The 20,435-nt window shown below is 48.7% G+C and overlaps 1 protein-coding gene across 8 annotated transcripts in view; it reads left to right on the forward strand.

The window, feature by feature from the left end:
- The window catches only part of MED12 (mediator complex subunit 12), a 35,905-nt gene extending 18,637 nt beyond the window's left edge, over positions 1–17,268 (forward strand). The window contains exons 24-44 of one of the 8 annotated variants that reach the window (XM_075162131.1): positions 304–405; positions 1,122–1,235; positions 1,520–1,683; positions 4,779–4,958; positions 5,144–5,215; positions 5,515–5,675; positions 5,767–5,928; positions 6,014–6,125; positions 6,369–6,458; positions 6,902–7,011; positions 7,518–7,653; positions 7,927–8,088; positions 8,625–9,002; positions 9,337–9,487; positions 9,681–9,886; positions 10,358–10,438; positions 10,686–10,903; positions 11,510–11,675; positions 14,386–14,574; positions 14,742–14,823; positions 16,833–17,268. In XM_075162131.1, coding sequence (XP_075018232.1) covers positions 304–405; positions 1,122–1,235; positions 1,520–1,683; positions 4,779–4,958; positions 5,144–5,215; positions 5,515–5,675; positions 5,767–5,928; positions 6,014–6,125; positions 6,369–6,458; positions 6,902–7,011; positions 7,518–7,653; positions 7,927–8,088; positions 8,625–9,002; positions 9,337–9,487; positions 9,681–9,886; positions 10,358–10,438; positions 10,686–10,903; positions 11,510–11,675; positions 14,386–14,574; positions 14,742–14,823; positions 16,833–16,876 — 3,080 coding nt within the window. In that variant the 3' untranslated portion in view covers positions 16,877–17,268. The remainder of the gene's footprint in view (positions 1–303; positions 406–1,121; positions 1,236–1,519; positions 1,684–4,778; positions 4,959–5,143; positions 5,216–5,514; positions 5,676–5,766; positions 5,929–6,013; positions 6,126–6,368; positions 6,459–6,901; positions 7,012–7,517; positions 7,654–7,926; positions 8,089–8,624; positions 9,003–9,336; positions 9,488–9,680; positions 9,887–10,357; positions 10,439–10,685; positions 10,904–11,509; positions 11,676–14,385; positions 14,575–14,741; positions 14,824–16,832) is intronic. The other 7 variants (XM_075162133.1, XM_075162132.1, XM_075162134.1 and 4 more) reach the window with 7 other exon arrangements.
- Positions 17,269–20,435: the final 3,167 nt, after the last annotated feature.

Genomic DNA, 20,435 nt, shown 5'->3' on the forward strand with positions numbered 1-20,435 from the left:
GGTCACTTTGCCTTTACTCTGCCACCAGGCTTCCTAGCTCTGGGGATTGCAGCATCCAGACTCTGACAGAGTGAAGTTGGGAAGATGGAGCAAGCAGAATGCAGTGCATGTCATTGGGGATAATACTGATGGATTTGCTCACTTGCATGTTAATTGCTGCACATGCTCCCTATCTGTAAATACAATAAGGCTGCTGCAGTTTCTCAACTGGCTGCTCCAGGGCAGTGCACTGTGAATAGCTTTTGGATTGAGAGTCAGCTGTCCCAGCACTTAAGAAATCTCACGACTGTTTTCTTTACATAGCCTGCAGTGAACAGGACTCAGAACCAGGAGCACGTCTGACCTGCCGGATTTTACTCCATCTGTTTAAGACTCCGCAGCTGAACCCATGCCAGCAAGATGGCAGTAAGTGAATGAAAGTAGAGCCTTTCTTTATTGTGAAAGTACCGAGGCTCTTGCACCCCAAGAAAAGAGATACTGAACCCTATGATTATAGATCATGACCTGCTTGCTTTGAATAAAGCAGGCGAAGCCTGATACACTGCTTTCTGCAGAGGACAAAGAACGATATCCTTCCATTTATGTCACTCCATGGAAGCCAGGCACGTTGGGGAGGAGACCCTCGGAGGCAGGAAATCAGCCAGTAGAGGTGGACTTGCTGTCACTAAGCCATTAGAGTAATGATCACTTCTTTTTTTATGTCTAGAGCATTGTATAGCCTCTTAACTTAGTGCCAGAAGCTGCTATTTTACAGCACTCCCTTTTTGTCTGATGATGGAAACAGTCCAGGAAGCTCTTCTTGGCTCCTCATCAGTATCCTGATAGCTCAGATCTCTAAACCCAGCCTGTATTCTAGGTTAGGGTACTGTTGGAGCTTGGTCTTCATGACACAGGCATTGCTCCCCATTTGGATTTCATGGTTCAGTTGTCACAGCGTGATTGGCACTATGCTTCGTGAAACTTAATTAAATTGACCCCATGTTACAGTTGGGAAAAGGACTAGCTTCAGGATTCTCTGAGCTGCATTCTATGGTACTGGCTGGCACATAATTCGGGCTGCTCTGGATCCTGCACCTTTCTCTCTTGCTGGGTATTGCCCTTCCCCGTTGTCCTCTTTGCAGACAAACCCACAGTGGGAATCCGCTCTTCCTGTGACCGTCACTTACTGGCAGCTTCCCAGAATCGTATTGTGGATGGAGCGGTCTTTGCAGTGCTGAAGGCTGTCTTTGTTCTGGGTGTGTACCTGTGTTAGCCTGAACCTGTAAGAATGTTTTTTAGGGGGGTGGGAGAAAAGCACTGTATTGCATGTGTTGGCTGTACAGAAGGCCAGAGGAGATCAGTTTTGGTGGATATGTGGCTTGTCTGAAGCCCTTTGGTTGAGCTGTAAGTGTGCTTCGTATCTCTTAGCCACAGAGAGATCACTGATCACACAGAGAGTTTACAAAAGCTCAAGATGTTTTGTGGGTCAGGCTTTGGGTTTAGTGTTGATGTTTAACTGATACTTATGCTTTCCGTGTAGGAGATGCAGAACTGAAAGGCTCTGGCTTTTCCCATCCTGGAGGTGTCGATGATCTCATGGATGATGAGCTGGGCACCAGGAAGGCCGGTGGTCGGATAGTAACTGTAGAAACAGCTAGCTTGGATATTTATGCCAAGTATGTACTAAGGAGTATATGTCAACAGGTGAGTCTGTCTGATCTCTAGGTTTGTCCTTACCCCTTCGGCAGATATATCCCATATGACTTTCTCTAGATTGGGTTTGGCAGGTGGTACTTTGAAAGATCAATAAAGAACCTGCAATGGTTCTGCCACGTGATGGCGCTAAGGATTGCTCACCATTAGCAAAAAATAGAGAGGCAAACAGATGTCAAGAACTAGGTGTTGCAGTATGCAGGGACTGCACATCCCCTTTGCTTTGGCAACAGTACAGGGTCATGTCCAAGGAGGGGAGTGCTGGGAGTGGTTTGTGGAGATGTGTGCTGGAGGGAAAGAAGATAAGCATGAGAAAGACAGGTTGCTGAAGTGATAAATGGTGCCTTTCAGAATGCAGCTTAAGTGTTGCTTGCAGCTAGGCTGTTAATGTATCCCTGCCGTTGCAGTGCCCTGTTCGGTTAATTGAAGGAAAAGCAACAAAAATGTTTTGCTTAGCCTAATCTGACAGCACCAGTATTTCTGTTCCTTTGTGGAAAATTGACTTTTGAGGAACGGAAACCTGGTTAATAAGGTACTTAGTTGCAGAGTGGAATGGCTGTTACCACTTCTGTATGAAAATGGGTGTTGAAGGATGTCCTTGGCCTTAGTTGCAAATTTATTCTGCCAACAGGAAAGATGCAGAGTTACAATTTGAAACCTGTGTTCTCTGTTACAATTTGAAACCTGTGTTCTCTGTTACAATTTGAAACCTGTGTTCTCTGTTACAATTTGAAACCTGTGTTCTCTGTTACAATTTGAAACCTGTGTTCTCTGTTACAATTTGAAACCTGTGTTCTCTATTGCTAATGTGTAAACACAACACGAGTGCTGTGTTGTCCTCATGCTTTGTGATGCTGTTGTTTATTAATTGGCTCGCTATATAGCAATGTTACCAGTCTACCAAAGAAGAATTGGATCCACCTATTTACGAGCCTAAATTCAACATACTTGGTGTTACTGAAACCTGACTGTAGCATTGACAGAAGTAGATATTCCTTTGCTGGCTCCAGTCTACGTAGGAAGACTAAGTAGGTAGAAAGTGTGTATATGTGCGTGTACAGGAGGGAGTAGCAGTATCAGATATCACTACTCATACCAATTGTTGGCAGCAGTGGTTAGCTGGTGGTGAGAATTCCAATGGACACCAGTGAGTACCACCAAATTGTGCCAGAGCTCCTCCTGGGTTCCTGCAGCTGTAAAGGGCTGGTAAAATGATGTGTTTAATATTAGCACTTCCAGTGTGAGTGGTGGATGCTGCAGAACTCACACCATCAATTCTGAAATGTCTGTAGAATGCCTTAAACTATAGGTTGTGATTTCTCAAGCTCAGAAAATGTTGCATCTCATATTCAGGTGTATATTTTATAATAGACTTCATCATGAAGGGGTGGGGAAAAGGAGCAGATTATGGAATTAAGTTAAAGGTTTCTTAGGTGAAAATGATTATGACGTAGTTGCTGGTCTGCCCTTTAGCCTGTTTAAATTAATAAATGTAGTTGTGACTGGCCTTTTGAACAGGTTAATTTCATAGAGCTGTGATAAACCACAGTGGGAACCAAGAGGGAGGCTTGAGTCAAAAGTGCTAACCTGAATCTGGTGACTGGGATGGTGGAGTTGTCCATAGTGCTTGGAAAACATGTTCATAGTGCTCTCCTGTGAAGAGACAGATGAGGGGCTCTGTTTCAGTAACATGAAGCTTGTGGAGGTGGCTGTTTTGTAAAGAAATGTTACAGAGAGAGAGAGGCTAGAAGTCCCTCAAGGTTGAAGATGGTAGTTGACTTCATACTTATTTGTGAGATTATACCAATAAAGTGGATCAGAGACGAGTCTGAATTATTATAGCAAGCTGAGCAAGTGACAAAAAAGGTCTTCCCAAGGATATGCGTATTACGTACACAAGGAAGAGAAGTTTCAAGACATTATGATGTAGTGACACTGAAGGGGAGAAATGCAATAGGCATTGGAGAAATCACCAGATCACGTATATTGGCAAAGTGGAAACTTCATCCGGGATGAAGCTGAAGGTATAGGCTGTGGTTTCACAAGGATTTCAAACCAGAGATTTAGCCTTTCCGATGTTTGTGCTCTACTTAGTGCTTAGAGTGCTGTCTGCTGCTGAGAGGGACTGTTCCCAGCTTTCTAGGCTTAGCACCAGCACCTGTGCTTCATGATCTGCATCTTCATCTCTTCTCCTCTGGTTGTCACTTCTCAGTTGAAGAATTCTCTGATCAGGCTTGCTCTGCAGCTTCAGAAGTGCTTATATAGCAGTTCTCTATAGATTTTAATTTCATGAATTTGCCTAATTGATTTTCAGTATGAAAAAATCCTGCAGTAACGAATGCTGCAGGTTAACTGTAAATTGTGTGAAGAAGTACCTACCTCATGTTTGTTTTGGAAACGGCTGCCTTCGTTATTATCATACATTTAGGGACTACCAACTGAAATTGAGAGGCTGACAATAATAGTTTTCTGTCTACCTTCTCCTCATGATTTGTGACTTTATAAACAGCTTGCATCCAGTCAATTGTTTCCCCTTCCAGGCTTTGAGAAGTAAAGTCATTGGTTTTTACTAAGGATGGCAGTGTGTTTTCCATCACTATTTGAGAATTAAGGGGTGTGCTTTTCCCTAAGACATGTTCTAGTTTAGCCTTAGTGGCAGCCCTGAATTATTTAATTTAGGACAGCTCCAGGGCTTTGTTGTGCAGGAAATAGACCAAATAATTTTAAGTGATCCCTTCTGATCTTTTGAGCCCAAGCAGCAGTGTTGGTGGAGCCTGGGCATTGCAGTGACTGTGTACCGTTAAATCGTACCAATATTTATCAAAAGAAGCAGCAGCTACTGTGTTTCACCACTGCTGACTTGTCAAAGTTGATGTTTCCTCTGTTGTGATTGCTGTGCTGTGCCTGACGCCTGCTGAATCAGGATAGTACAGTTCATGAAGAGAAGTGATTATCAGGCATAACTGCATACTAATAAAGTTTTTATGAGTTTGACGTACCCTGCATTTCCCTGAGATTGAAAGCAGGGGCGCTGGTTTGGAATCAGACATCAGTTTGACTGTGCTGCCTCTGCCTTCGTCTTATAGGAATGGGTAGGTGAGCGATGTCTGAAGTCCCTCTGTGAAGACAGCAATGACTTGCAGGATCCTGTCCTGAGCAGCACGCAGGCCCAGAGGCTGATGCAGCTGATTTGTTATCCACACCGGCTGCTGGACAATGAGGAAGGAGAAAATCCTCAGCGGCAGAGAATTAAACGCATCTTACAGGTGCAGGCTCCTGACAGAATCTAAGAGTGTCCTAGTAATTGCCTAATGTAGTGTTAGAGCGGCATTGTCCAAAATGCAGCCCTCTGAGAGGTCTGACACTCATTATCATCGGAGCTGAGGGTGTGGGTTGACGTAGTTTGAACAGAGATAAGGACTCATGTGAAATATGTGTGCGTGTGTTGCAGAATCTGGACCAGTGGACCATGAGGCAGTCCTCGCTGGAGCTGCAGCTCATGATTAAACAGACAGCAAACAATGTGAGTTTCTGCTCAGAGGGACCATACAGTGATGTGGGTTGCCAGTGTTGAAGTGGCTGTTTGTGAGGTGGTGGGGAGGTGGCCCGGCAGAAGTGGGAATAGGGAGAAAGTAAACAAAGAGGGAGTCAGGCCTGTGAAAGCCAAGCATGACAAGGGTGCGATGAGTCTGAGACCCAAAGAGCAGCAGCCATGGAGAAGTTGGCAAACTGGGTTTGTACTGAGTAGCGTTGAAATGTGCAAGCCCTGTTAGTGGATGCTCTCAGAGAAGGACTTGGCTGTCTTTTCTTCCATATCTCCAGGAGATGAACTCCTTGTTAGAAAATATAGCCAAGGCCACCATTGAGGTATTCCAGCAGTCAGCAGAGACCAGCTCTGCTAGCTCTGCTGGCAATGGAGTCAACAGTATCAGTAGCTCAGCAAGTGCTACACCTGCCAGCAACAAATCCAAACTCATCCTCAGGTAGGTGTAGTCCCAGCATGCAGCTGCTTTGTAGACAAGTCTGAATCATAGATTGGATTGCAAACTGGTTTTCACTCCTGTGTTGTCACAGCTCCCTGGAGAGATCAGGAGTGTGGCTGGTGGCCCCTCTGATTGCCAAGCTTCCAACATCAGTGCAGGGCCATGTGCTGAAAGCTGCTGGAGAAGAACTGGAGAAAGGACAACATCTGGGGTCATCGTCCCGCAAAGAGCGGGATCGCCAGAAGCAGAAGAGGTGAGTCCTGGGGAAAGGGCAGGCAATGCTTGCTGTGCTGATCCCCCAGCCTGGCAGTATAGCTCCATCTCTGTTCTCTCTGCAGCATGTCCCTCCTGAGCCAGCAGCCATTTCTGTCACTGGTGCTAACGTGCTTGAAAGGACAGGATGAGCAGCGGGAAGGCCTTCTCACCTCTCTGTACAGTCAGGTCCAGCAGGTAGGTGTCTTGCTTCTCCACTCACTTTCCTCAAGGACTCACTCCTCCAGCGGCAGGTTATTGGGCATGTCCTCGGGGATGTTGTCTGTCTCAATGCTCAATAAGGCAAAGATCTTACCTTGGCTGGTACAGGGTGCTTGAGCTGACCATCTCTGAGTCACTGGACAGTGGCCAGTACAAGCTGTTCTCTATAAACTTCAGCGTACAGCTTGTGAGGTCTGTCCTCTCTTCTAAATTTCTTAGATTGTTACGAATTGGCGGGAAGATCAGTACCAAGATGACTGCAAAGCCAAGCAACTGATGCACGAGGCCCTGAAACTACGGCTGAATTTGGTGAGCAGTTGCAGAAAAAGAGCTTAACCATATGGGATGAAGAGTTGTCTGCCTTTTTTTCCTTTTTTTTGGAACACGCGCACACACTGGAGGGGCTATATATGTCCTGAGGCAAGAAAGTAGGAGAGGCATTTGTGCTGCTTCTAGGTCTTGAGCCATGAGTGCGATAGGGCACATGGAAAAACTCCCTTGCTCTGTTTCGCCAGGATGAAATCCACAGTGTTGGTCTCTGTTTTGGAGATGTGCCTTCCCATTTCAATGCTTTTGCAGTCCACAGCACTGCTACTTGCATCTGAGGTTTGTCCTGCTGACTGCAGTCTCCATCAGCTCTCAGTAGGAGTTGCTGTTACACAGGAGTTGCTCTGGTTTAGGCTCCTTTCTCACTTTTAAATCTTAGTGTTTATTCATGGTGTCCTTGTGACTAAACTACTTTTCTCTGCCAGGTGGGGGGGATGTTTGACACAGTTCAACGCAGTACACAGCAGACAACTGAATGGGCTGTGCTTCTCCTGGACATCATCAGCAGTGGCACCGTGGACATGCAGTCAAACAAGTAACTTTCTGGCTGACTTCTGATCCATACGCTTCCCAAGGGAGGCAGTCGTTAGCATGGCCCCTTTTCTCACATAAACTAGCTGTCTCTCTAGATGATCTGTCAGAAGTACTGTGATAGCCAAAAGAGACTTCGGAGTAATAGCAGACTACAAGCTGGGTCCTAGTATCCACGTGCACTCTGGCATATCTAGAGCAAACTTTGGCTTTCCAGATGCAGAGAGATAAGCAGGGGAGAGCTGAGTCTGGACCTGCTTTTTGGAGAAGCTGAATGGATAGACAGATAGGCCAGACTTAATCTGTGATACTGCACTTGACTCAAGTGTGAACATCCTGTGGTGTATAAGCAAAAGGAGGATTAGTCTGAGAGGTTAGCCTGAAGAGCGCTTGGCACTTCTGACTGTAGGCAGTACTCTCGGCAATCTAATAATGTTTGGTGTTACTTTGATGGCAGAGGCTTTATATCTGCTTCTCAGGTGACTTTGACCTTTCTGCTCTGACCAACAGTGAGCTCTTCACCACTGTGTTGGACATGCTGAGTGTTCTCATCAACGGCACCCTGGCTGCTGATATGTCCAGCATTTCTCAGGGCAGCATGGAGGAGAACAAGCGGGCATACATGAATCTTGTCAAGAAACTCAGGGTGAGGGACACCGGGCTCTGTATGGGGAGTAGTGTGTGTTGTGTCATGGTTGTCCAACTGTGCAGATCTACCTGTGTCTCATGAATGGTAATTGTCCTGTTGCTGCTGTTTAGATGAAGCAATGAGGGTGGCCCAAATGGCTCCGTAGGGCTGAAGGGTGCAAAGGTGAGAGGTAATGCAGGGATGTAGGTTGACACCAGAAGAGGCACAGGTGGGCTTTGGATGATTTTTTGCTGAGTGATTCTTCAAGTCTTCTCTATTCCACTTGTGCAGAAAGAGCTGGGGGACCGGCAATCTGACAGCCTGGAGAAGGTGCGACAGCTACTGCCACTTCCCAAGCAGACCCGAGATGTCATCACCTGTGAACCTCAGGGATCCCTCATTGACACCAAAGGCAATAAAATAGCTGGATTTGACTCCATCTTCAAGAAGGAGGTAAGTGAAGCTTTTTTGTCTGCATCACAGCTCCTGAGTCCTTGTCCCTGCACCTTGTCCTCTGATGCCTTGAGTCTACACAGCTTGGGAGGCATCTGTATGCAGCGCCTTGTTGCCTGCTGAGTAGCTGGCTGCACGCAGACAAGCTGGCACATAACCGTGTCCAAAAAGGGCAAAGCTGGATGTTAATGCTCGGCAATACATGCTGCTATGGCGTGAGAGGTTATTTAAACTTTGGTTTTGTACTTATGGCTATATAAAGCATAAAGAGAAACTCATAATCTCTGTCATGTGAGTTATTGGGCAATGCCAGTGTGCAGAAGACTAGCAGAGATGGGATGAAGGAGACTGACAGTTGTTGATGAAGGCCTTTAGAAATGACTGCTTTGCCACGTGGAAGAGCAGGGATTGCTAGTAAGGGCTCAGGCTGTTAACTGGCAAATGGGGAGTAGAGCCTGAAGAAAGCATAGTGTTTCCTGTACCCTCGTAGGAGAAACAACAGGGACTTGGAGGTTCTTCTCTCTTTCGCTTTTAAGGGTTTGCAAGTCTCTACAAAGCAGAAGATTTCCCCTTGGGATCTGTTTGAGGGCTTAAAGCACTCAGCCCCCCTCTCCTGGGGATGGTTTGGGACAGTCCGGGTGGATCGCAAGGTGTCTAGATTTGAGGAGCAGCAGAGACTTCTTCTGTACCACACGCACTTGAAACCCAAGCCCCGCAGTTACTACCTGGAGCCTTTGCCGCTGCCCCCTGAAGAGGAAGAGCCTCCTACACCTGTGGCTTTAGAGCCAGAGAAGAAAGCTGCGGAACCAGCCAAGGCTGATAAAACAAGCTCCAATCCTGCCACCTCTACGGAAGAACGCAAGAAGAAACAGAGCAAAACCAAGAAACGCAACCAATCTGCCAGCAAAACTGAGGTAACTGACTGCCCAACAGGTATGGATCTCCCGTGTCCACCCCTCCTAGTCATAGAGCACTCCCTTGAATCTTGCTGAGGAGCCTGAGAGTGGTGTCAGGGTGAAGATGGGATGTGTTTCCTCTCAGCTGGGAATGCTGGAGCTGTATCCTACTCTCTCTAGCCTGGGGCAGGGCAAACATTTTCTTAATCCCTGACAGGAGGGGAGGAGGCTGCCCAGCTCAAATAGCATCCCAGGCTTCCTCCTATGGACTTTGCAACCCTTTCATACTCTTCATCCATTCATGAATTCCCAGTGCACATTGATCTTTCTTACTCCTTCTTTGTCTTTGCAGGATTTTGTGTTGGGCCCTAGCCGAGGGGTTTCATATGGAGTTGGTATGCCTACAGATCTCTTGCATCACCAGTCAGGAAGCACTATGTCGAGGCTGGCATATGGGCAATCACCAGTGGGTCTCTATGCCCAGAATCAGCCTCTTCCAGCAGGTAGGTGCACAGGAGAGGTAAGCATATTGCAGCTCTTTGGGAACCTCTTGTAAGAACCCCTTCTGTGAGATGGTCCCTATACTTTCCCCTTTTGCCTGTCATGTATCTAGATACAGTGATGAGTGGTCATTCTGGAGCTACAAGGCTCAGCAATAGCATGTGACTAGTCAGCCTGTTTCTCTTCCTCTTGCAGGTGGCCCTCGCCTGGATACATCCTACAGACCTGTACGCATGCCACTGGGGAAACTTGTTCAGAGTCGTCCTCCCTATAGTGGTGTGCTGCCTCCAGGGATGGGGAGCATGATGGGCATTGACCCCTCCTACAAGCCAGCAGTGTACAGACAGCAGCCTCCAGTGTCCCAAGGACAGATACTGAGGCAGCAGCTTCAAGCAAAGTTGGTAAGTCAGAGCTGTGCTCTTGCTGTTGCTGCACCCCAAAGTACAGCAAGCCCAAGCTGTTTGCTGGGGCTATCCCTTCTAGCCAGAACTCTCCAACCCTGTCTCTTTCTGCCCTGGAAAGATGTTGTCTCTTGTGTCTATTCCTCTGGTGCAGCACTGTGTTTGCCACCTGCTTTGTGGGCGCACATCACTGACAGTTGGTGGAGGCTGTCAGTGAGGTGCGCTGGGGCATCTGTGGCTGTTGGATAGTGAGAGGGGCACATCCTGGCTGTGGCGTGGTAGGGATGTTAGTGGCCTCTTTGTCCCAAGTCGGTGTGAGGCAGAAGTCATTAGCATCTGCATGCTGTGCAGCAGCCTCGTAGGTTTAGCAGTGAAACTACTTGTCTGGTTTGGTGGAAGCTGCCGAGAAGAGAGCAGCAATGTCCTGCCCTTTGGAGATGTTGAAAAAAGTGTTTCTCTGTTGCATTCCAGCAGGGCCAAGGCATAATGGGACAGCAGCCCGTGCGCCCAATGGCTCCAACTCCATCCTATGGAGCACTGCAGCCCTCCCAGGTGAGTGGCAGTGACCGCACGTAAGACTGGAATCTGGCTCCAGCACAGGGCAGCATCTTTGTTTCTGCTGCTAAATCTTGAAATCTCTTGGCTCTTCTCACTCCTCATTTACTGGGCAGCATGAATCTGAATCCTAGAGATGAGCAGCCTTGTGACAGTATTTACAGGAGGCTGATGTCCTACGTTTCAAATTCCCTTGTGTACTTTATCCCATGACTGATAAAGGCTTTTTTTTTTTTCATTTCAGGGTTACACACCTTACGTCTCCCACATAGGCCTTCAGCAGCACCCTTCCCAGTCAGGCACAATGGTACCTCCTACCTATTCTGGCCAGCCCTATCAGAATTCCCACCCCAGCTCTAATCCTGCCCTGGTGGATCCTGTTAGACAGATGCAGCAGAGGCCAAGCGGCTACGTACACCAGCAAGCCCCCGGCTATGGGCACACCTTGGGCAACACACAGAGGTACCTCCCACCCTACTGGATGTTAATAAGCTGTATTTTATCAAGGCCTTCCCTGCTCTGCTTACACAACCCTAACAGCAATCTGTGAAAAGCCTGTTGTCCCTGTGTTATACAGCATCTGAGTCCTTTGCACCCTCAGGGGAACATCTTCATCCAGCTTTCAGTCCTGGGAAGAAACAGAGACAGGATGAAATTCAGAGATGCTAGTTGCAGGCAGGAGACAGTATTACCAGCCAGCGAAAGATGGAATTGGGAAGTATGAGAAAAATGACCTGGGAAAGTCATAGTCTTGGTTTTAAATCTAACCAGCAGATCACCATCAAAGGGCTAGATCTGGGACTTCCACTGCTCCTGAACAGGCATAAATCCAGCAGGGAAACCATGCAGAACAGCGGGCCGAGGGCTGTTACCTAGGGCTTCTTGAAAAACAGTTTGGATGAAACCCTTGAGAGGCCCTGGTGTCCCTCACCTTTCTGCAGAGAGGCAGTGTGGATTGCGAGGAGCTGTTTGGGCTGTATCTTGTTCATGGCAGAAATTGGGTTTGGATTAAAGAAGCTGGCTGCCCATGAATTTTTTACTCCATGAACTTGTCCTTTTCTCTTGCAGGTTTCCTCACCAGTCAATACAGCAGGCCCCCATGATGAGTGGGATGAACCATTTGGGTCCACAAGGAGTCCCCTCAGGAATTCGACCCAGCCAGATACTGCCTGACCAGCAGCAGCAGCAGCAGTACCTGAGGCAGCAGCAGCAACAGCAGCAGCAGATGCTGAGGGTAAGTGGTTGCTGACAAGAGGAAGGCGGCTGGAGCTGGAGGAGGCTTTCCCAGCACTGCTTACCTCTGTGTCAGCAGCACTCTGCTCTGCTCCTCTGTGCCAGGAAGGATGTCAACTCTGTTGGGGGCTGTCTGTAATAATTTGCTAGGCGGCTCTCTTCCGTAGAGCTGGCCACTCCTGCGCTGTCTTTTGCCAGTCACCCAGCATAAGCTAAAGGGAAGTTAGGAGCCGTAAAGGTCTGTTTAGTCCTCTGCGGCCTGCATCCCACCTATTCCTGCTCCAGCTGAGCACGTAAGAAAGCCAGCTGTCTTTGGAAGTGTTGCAGGAGCTAGAAATAAAGTGACAATCCTCCTGCCCACACAAGAGCAGGTAGAGTTGTTCCTTACAGGATCATTTTTAGGGGCATATCTGCACTTTCGCAAGATCAAAGTAAGTGTCAGTTGCAGTTTCCAATGGCAGGAAATCTGGTGTGAATCAGTCCATGTACTCCACAGCTAACAGCAGATGGTGAAAAATTGATCCAAAGTAAGCTGTTAGACCCAACTCTCTAGGATCGAAGAAGTTTACTCGCATGTGTCAACAGACATGAGTATTCCATGGATTTGCGTTATGGTCTTATGGATATTAAATACTTACATGATATACAGATATGAATACATTTCTTGGAGTTACAGAAATATATTGAATTGACAGAGAAACACAGAAATAGTTTGGGTTAATTAGTGAATTGCATGCCTTATGACAAGGCCTAGCAAACCTGTAGAATATGGAGAGACTTTACGTGGCACAGAGTGCTGAGGCTTTGTGTTCTGAGAGGGGCCTGAGCAAGACAGTGGTTCCTGCAGAGCGCTGCAGTCAACAGTATTTGAGAATTGCTGCCTTGCACTGGACAAGAGACTGCCTGTAGCATGGTCAGCAGCTTTTAGTCCTCTTGATGAGTAGCACCCCCTGACTATTCACTTGGTTTCTTTTAGCATTCTCCATCACTCATATTTAGAAAAAGAACATGCCTCAGACAAAATGCTAGCACTTCTCCTAGCTCAGTAACTTCATGTATACCTTCAGCTTTTAGCTGACATTGCTTTGTTGCTTTAAAAAAAAAAAAAAAAAGTGGAGTGCCCAAAATCTTCCCTGTTACTGTGACTCCTGTTGCGTTATCAGAGGCATACCAGATGCAGAACAGACTCCTGGTGCTTGATTTGACTGTCATGATGCAGTGGCTTGTGGAAAGGACGGATGGCCTTTTGGTTTGTCTTGCATGGGTTGGTGGTCAGCTGTTGAAAGAAGGTAGGACATGAAATCGGGAGGGGTATCCTGGCTCATTTAGTCAGTCATCTGCTTTCTTGTGTACCTGGGTCATAGCATCCATTTCAAGAACCTAAGTGGCCAAACTGGTTTAAGATGGAAGTTAGGAGGCTGTTCTAGAAACTCACTCCCTTTGGGCTGAATCCTTGATCCAAGGCTCAATGTGTTTGTGACTGGTTCTTGTATCCAGTTATTATTGTCCACTGTGTCCTGTTGTCTCCTGGCTCTTCTTTCTCTCTGATATTTACCCAGTGTATTCCTAGGGTGCAGTTGCAGCTTCCATAGGTCAGGTTTTTCTAACCTCCTCTTATAAGATACTGTCCCTTCTCCTGATTGTATTTTTGTCTATTTTCTGAGTCTCAAGGTTTGAACCTTACCCTTTTGAGGCCAGTGGTCAGAACTGTACCTGGCATCACCATGTTGTTTTTTTATGATAACATTAGTAGTTTTCTATTTCTGCTAGAAATTCTTCTGTTGATCTAGAGAGTTCAAAACTGCATTGGCAGATGGGAGAAATGTCTGAAAATTAAGAGAAATGAAAAATCCTTGAGATTTGTGGGTATATTCAGACTCCAAGTTCAACACGCTGAATATTCTTCTCACTGTACCTAGTTCTGTCAACATCTAGGTTGGAGCACTGCATCCAATTTTATCTGCATTCTTTTACTGAAGTGCAACACCAGCTGGCATGAGTGGCAGAGAAGGGCAGAAAGATAGATTGAAGAGTTGGGGAATGTGGCTGAGAAGGAAAGGCTGAAATATCTGGACATTGAGTTAGAGAGGCAGAGACAAGAGGAGAGATAAGTCTCCAAATTTTTTGTCTTCAAAAAAAGCCAAAAAACCCTTATCTGTTCTTGTCCCTTGGCTGTAGGACAAGAAATGGCCTTAAATCATAACATATGAGATTCAGGGCAGAGATTAGGGAAAACTCATGTAGCAGGAGTAACTGTGACCTGGAGTGGATTGCATAGGGAGGTTGTAGGAGCTCTGTTACTACCTCTGGAAAAATTTTGAGAACAGGTCAGGCAAATACTCAGTGAAGTCAGTATTGCTGATCTTAACCTGCAGGCAAGAGATGAACCAGCCAACCTCTTGAGGTAGCTCTTAGTTGTTTTCTATTCTTGTATCTTGTTTGCTCCTAGTCATTCCCCAGTTGACCAGTAGACTCATAGTTCGCTTCCTGCCATCTGTTGATACCTCATCTTGCAGGAGAACTTTGTTACTGCCCCTGTATTTCTTGCCATTTCTCACCCTGGGATAGGGTCCTGGTGAAATTTAGGTACCTGTAAGGAAAATGGTGTAAGAGGGTGTGTTACTGCATGGAACGTCCTTCCTCCTTCAGTCCTTCGTGTTGCTGTGTGCATTGCCCAGACAGTTCCCTGATGGTCCCTTTTGTCTTCACAGCAGCAGCAGCAACAGCAGCAGCAGCAGCAACAGCAGCAGCAGCAGCAGCAACAACAGCAACAACAGCAGCAGCAGCCACCGCAGCCACAGCCACAGCAGCAACCCCAGGTCTCCACAGTGCCTCAGCCACAGGCGCAGGGCCAGCCCCCAGGGCTGGGGATGCAGGCTCTTCCCCCCCAGCAGCCCATTGTGAGTGTTCCCTCGGAGGCAGAGGGACATGATAGTCCAGCACAAATCCAACGGTGCTCCACGTGCATATCCCCCCCTTCTCCCTCCCCTGCACTTCCCAGGGCTTGTGTGAATGCTGAGGCTGCCAGCCTGGTGGTATGGCTATAACTACAATTCTCTCTTTGCAGTTCCAGCGCCAGGGCCTTCAGCAGACACAGCAGCAGCAGCAAACAGCTGCACTGGTTCGACAGCTTCAACAGCAGCTTTCCAGTAAGCCTTAGTGTTCTTGATCCTGTCCCTAGTCTCCTCCCTGCCATTTTCTATTGCAGGTACCCTGATGTAGAGAAACAAGGCCAAGCCAGACTGTTTGTCTGAGGCCATAAATAATGCTGGCAGGGAGGTGGCATCAGGACTTAGAGCTCCTGGCCCAAGCGGGCACAGCAGCAGGGCAGGCAGTGCTTGCCAGCTTGTGAGCAACCTTCTAGACCTTCCTTCTGCTGCCTGCAGAGCGACGAGGGAGCTGAGCCTTTGTAGGGGCTTCCATGTAGCTTTCCTGAAAGGATCCAGTCTGCAGCTTTAAAGTTTTCAGAGGTATTTCCTCTGCTGCAGATGACCTCTGAGGGGCACAGGGAGGCTGTAATCCTGGGGCACTTGCTTGGTGGATGACCCAGCGTTACTATGTTCATGTTGTGATCAGGACAAGACTTCCTGGAGGCAGGGAGGGTACTCTCGGAAGTGTTGCTGCACACTTGCTGTGTTTGCAGTGTTCTGTAGGCTTCTGTGGCTGCCGTCACAGACAGGGTAATGGCATAGGTACAATCTGGCACTGTATTCCTGTAATCAGCATTGAACTACTGGCTGGGGGATCTAGAAACAGAACCCAGTGTCTGCTGACATGGCCTGCTGTTTTACTGTCACCTCACTGGCAGACATAAAAATGGCAAACATGCTATGAAAATGCCCAGAAATTGACTGCACAGGGTTTTTTGCAGTGCATTAAGTGTGAGACTGTGCTAGATGTAATAATGTGTGGAGTGGGGGCTTGGAAATTGTGCTTATACTTGTTCCCTGATGGAAAATTCTTAGTCCTCGTGACCAAAAAAAACCTCCCCAAACCAGAAGTTTTAATGTGTTAAGTTTCCCACTAGCCTGATTCACAAACCACAAGTCTGTGCAAGGATCCCAAGCAGGACATTCAAGTACAGAAAGACCTCATATAAGAATCTGAATATAGCAGAATAGCCATATATTTTTATCTTGTCTGTACAGCAAACAGAGCTGTTTTATATGGAACAGATGCGTGGGTGCAATGCAGCCATGTGTCAGCATGCAGCTTCCATGCTCCTTCATTGGGTTTGCATCAGTTCCACCACAAACCATCTGGAGTTCTTATTTGTAGTGTCTGGGATGGAGTGGAAAGCAGGACATAAACCAAGAACAGCCTGTAGGAGAAGGAGGACAAGAATACTTTGGGCCTAGGGTAGGCTGCATTAGGAGGCTCCAGGGTATCCCTGAATGTGCTATTGTCCAGCAGAGCTGAGGAGAGCAGACCAGCCAGGTTACACTGGGCTCCTTTTACTTAGTCTGACTTAGGGTCAAACATGCTGATGGGGTTTCAGGGGAAAAAACTACAGAATTTTATTCATCGGACAGTACCCAAATATACTGTGAGCACTGTACATCACAAAACATCAGTCCCAGCAGTTTGGACATTCATGAGGTTCTTGAATATAAGTTTACCATGTTTCCTGCCCTTCTTGTGCCATCTGGAAGTCCTTTGGGCATGTCCTTCATTTGTACCGAGATACTGACAGGGAGCCAGGATAGTTGTCTCTGAAACCTTCACTAACTCTGGTTTCTGGGTGTGCCTCAGGATGAGTGTTTGACACTAGCTGTCTGAGCAGTTGTGTGGCTGCAGGTGTTGTGCAATCTTATTTTCTTTCAAAATCAGAAATAACTCATCCATAAACTCATCCTCCCAGCTAGCTTTCAGGGCTTTGTGTTATGATGCACCAATTCCACCACAAGGGATGGAGAGATCTCTGGAGAAGCTTCAGGATCGGCACGGGCACATATCTGTCTCTTCCTCAAAGAATGTGGGGTCCTGACTGTGCTGCTGCCTAAAGGCTCAGACAAATGAGCAGAGCAGGGAGTGCCATAAAGGCTATATTTCTCTTCTCATAGCCTGTGACACACTCTGCATACTGTGCTGGTGATGCGGGGAGAGGGATCTTTTTTCCAGACCTTGGGACTGTCTAACTCTGTCTTGACCTCAACAGATACGCAGACACAGCAGAACAACAACCCGTTTGGACGCTACTGATCTGTGGCACTTCAGCCTGATCCAGGAGCGAGACATCACTGTGGACTGGATACAGCCTCTTCAGCCTGACCCACAAACTGGGGCTGCTCCCAACCTCTGTCCTTGGGCCTGTGCCTCCAGTGCTGCTATTGCCCCTCTCACAGGGAGATGCCAGGACGATGGTTTTATTGTACAGAGAAAGTGTTTTTACTATCCGATTTCTACAAACATTTATGGAGATCCCCTGTGGCTGATAGTCTCCCTTCCCACTTTGGTTTCAGTTTTTACTGAGTTTTTAGTATTTTTGTTAAAATAATGATTAAGACATTGTAAAATTTTGTATTTTATTTATACCAGATGAACCCTGTATTGCAGACATTCTCAGATGAATACAGAGAGCTTACTTTGCAAAAGGAGTGTGTATTCAGAGCCTGCCTTTTCTCCTCAGCACTCCTCCCAGTATAGCCCAGCAGCACCTCTACACATGGTCTTTATTTCTTTCTCAGTAGAACTAATGTCTGCATTTTCAGCTTTTGTGAATGGCTAAACAATTTGGTTTGGGAAAGAAAGCGCTTCTTCCCTGTTTGTTTCATACACTGGTGTTCACATGCTTGCAAGGGTTTGTGCAAGCTTCGTAGGATTTGTATAGTGATTAAGAGCTTTACTAGTAGTTTGTGGTATGTTCCAGTAGGACAGAGGTATAAAGCAAAGAGGGAGTTAATTGCAGGGTAATTCTGAGCCCTAACAAGCCCAGCTTCCCAGCCACAGCAGTTACTGAGATGCTCAAGTAAGTACCTCTGCAGTCTAGGAGGAGCTGCAGACTGAGTGCACTCACAACATTACTTCTTATCGCAGCACAGTTTTGCTGATAAGCGCCAAAGCTCCTCTACTCGCTCCTTCCTGACAGCCACAGCGTTTTCTCTGGATGGGTAACATGCTGCATTCTCAACTTGACCTGGCTAATGCAGCCTCCTGGCATGGAGTCTAATCTCTGTAGCAGGCTGCTTTAGCTTAGTGCTCTCCGTTCCTGCTGTCTGTTGGACCTGGAAACCACTGTCACCAGCACCTTTCTTCCTCTTCGGTTCTTCCTCAGCAATTTGCTTGTGGACCATGTGACCTGTGGTCCCTCTGGTAGCTTTTCTTGACCAATGTCTTCCTTCTGTTCCATCAGTGTGGGATATGGTGAGGCTTGCAGGGACTCATGGAAGAGCTGCGCTTGATCTTAATCTAAGGGCAAATAAATAGGTCTGTAGGGTAGGCCATAGCAAGAAGGCGAGCTTAGGGAGTGGAGAGGAAGGAGGGATGTTGGGGCTCTACTGTGAGGGATGTCAGTGACCCAGGGCAGTGTCCCATGTGCTGGCTCATGGGCCTGTCTCTGCTGCCCCCAAGAACAAGCTGAGCCCTTTCTTCCCTGGGAGCAGGTGGGTGGCTGCTTTCAGGGGGACAGCTGTGTGGGCTGCCTGGTACAACACCCACCCTGTGCCCTGCTCATCCCCAGACTGCACCACCCTTGCATCTGTGCTAGGCTCCTGCCATATTGTTGCAGGTCGGTTGGAAGGTGTTGCTGGCCAGGCCTGATGGAGATAGACTCCCCCGTTAACGAGAACAGACAGATGTGTTTGCAGGGCTGCTTCCTCTGTGCATCCCTGCTTGTCCCCTTCCATGAGGATCAGGCTGGGAAGCAGCCTGTTTGGTCCCTCATCCCCCATCCCCTCATCCCCCAGGGAAGGCTGGTGCCAGGGGCTCTGCTTGCCCACAACCTGTGCTGAGTGACCCCAGAGGTGAAAGCCCTGCTCACAGCCACGGCTGTGCCAGCTGGCTCCTGCTCTGAGGTACCTATGTCTGGGGTGGGAGGAGGGCTGTGCTCCCCCCCATCCTGCCTGGGGCGTGGGCAGGGAGTGCCCTGGGATCAGCGGAGCCATAGCGTGGGGGAGCTGGGCACTGTCTATGGGCAGAACAAGCCCTTCCTGGCGTTTGTGACCGTGGCCAGTGTCCCCCTCCTCTGCCGGCCCTGGGAGGCTGCTGAGCCTGCGCCAAGCCGGCATCTTGGATGCTGCCTTCTGCATCGCTGCTGTGCTGGAGGTGGGAGGAGGGTGGCTCTCTGCAGCAGCTGGCGCCAGAGTGGGGTGGTGGAAGGCAGCACGGCCATGGGCGGCTCTGGGCAGGAGTGCAGGGGGGATGCTACTTGCGCAGCAGGTGTAGGCAGGTTTGGGGTGCTGCAGCAGGAGAGCACGGAGTTGGGTGCTGATCTGCTTTGTGTCCTTCAGGGCCCCAGGGATCTGGTGAAAGCGCCCCAGGGACCACCCTGCCTCTCTAGGGGCCAGGTGCCTGCTGCCAGGGGACCCTGCTTTATTGCATGGCCCAACAACAGGGCTGCCCCCAGCCATGCCAGCTGCTTGGCAGGCCGGGTCTGCATGGGATAAGCAGGACTCCAGCACTCCATCGTGGTGACAGACCCAGGGCTGCCAGTGTCCAAGACCCCACAAGACCCTCTGGGTGCCCAGAGGTTTCCAGTGGGTGCAGGAGGCTCTAGGGGGATGTGGGAACTGGGGCAAGACCTAGTCACAGCATGGGGCATGTCTGGGGAGCTGCGCTTTGCTCAGCCTGGCTGCGTGCCTTGCAGCCACCGCTGCTGTGCTGCACGTTAGCACTGAGCTGCGGTGGTTTTAAGCAGGTCTGACAGCTTCCAGCCCTTCTGCTCCTTCTCTGAGTCATGGCTAACCATTGCTTGTGACAAAGCCAGAGGTGACCGGGGGGATTTTATTACATACTTCCCATTGAATAATGCACGCAGCTGCCCTGCTGTGGCCACCAGTCCAGGGTGGGAAGTCTGTGTTTGATGCTGGGCTCCCTGGGGCTGGGGGCCAGCCCCAAGGGATGCCTGGGCAGGGTCTACAGGCGTCGTGTGCAGGTGTTGCTGCACGCTGTGTGCCCAGCACATGGGGAGAAGCTGAAGGTTGCACAAAGCTTGGCACAATGGGGTGATGGGTGGGCCCACACACACACACCCCACCCAGCAGCCTGGCACAGGTGATCCCTATGGACCGTGCCCTGAGCAAAGGCAGTTTGTCAGGCACCATCAGAGCTGGTGTTGTGCAAGAAAATCAATTGCTGCCCACTCAGGCAGCTGAAGCCAGGAGTGGAGCAGCTCCATGAGCGCCCAACCCTCCCCGTGCAGTGCCTGCTCTTCGCATGCTGCCGCACAAGCATCTTAAACAGGAAGCGGTGACTGCTCTGCAGACCCCCGGTAGGGTCTGGGTCTGGGTTTCAGCTCTGGTAGTGGGAGGGAGGCAGAGCCCAGCTCCCCTTGCCCGGATCAGAAAGCGTGGAGGTATCTGCTGGTAACTGCATGTCCTCCTCTTTGATCAGGCATGTGGCTGATGCTGCCCTGGCTATGGCAGAGAGATACAGAGACCAGACACATCCAGCAGGACCCAAATCCATACCCTGTTTCAAATTATTTCTGTAATCCCACCAGGCATGTCTGAAACAGAGAGGTAGCCCTGCTATGGGCAGAGGCAAGCTGGAGGAGAGGCAGCTCCTGCCAGCAGGCCATGCGCAGGAGGGGAAGATATCCCCA

The sequence above is a fragment of the Calonectris borealis genome, chromosome 13, assembly GCF_964195595.1.
Source record: "Calonectris borealis chromosome 13, bCalBor7.hap1.2, whole genome shotgun sequence".
In the NCBI taxonomy this organism is placed as follows: Eukaryota; Metazoa; Chordata; class Aves; order Procellariiformes; family Procellariidae; genus Calonectris; species Calonectris borealis.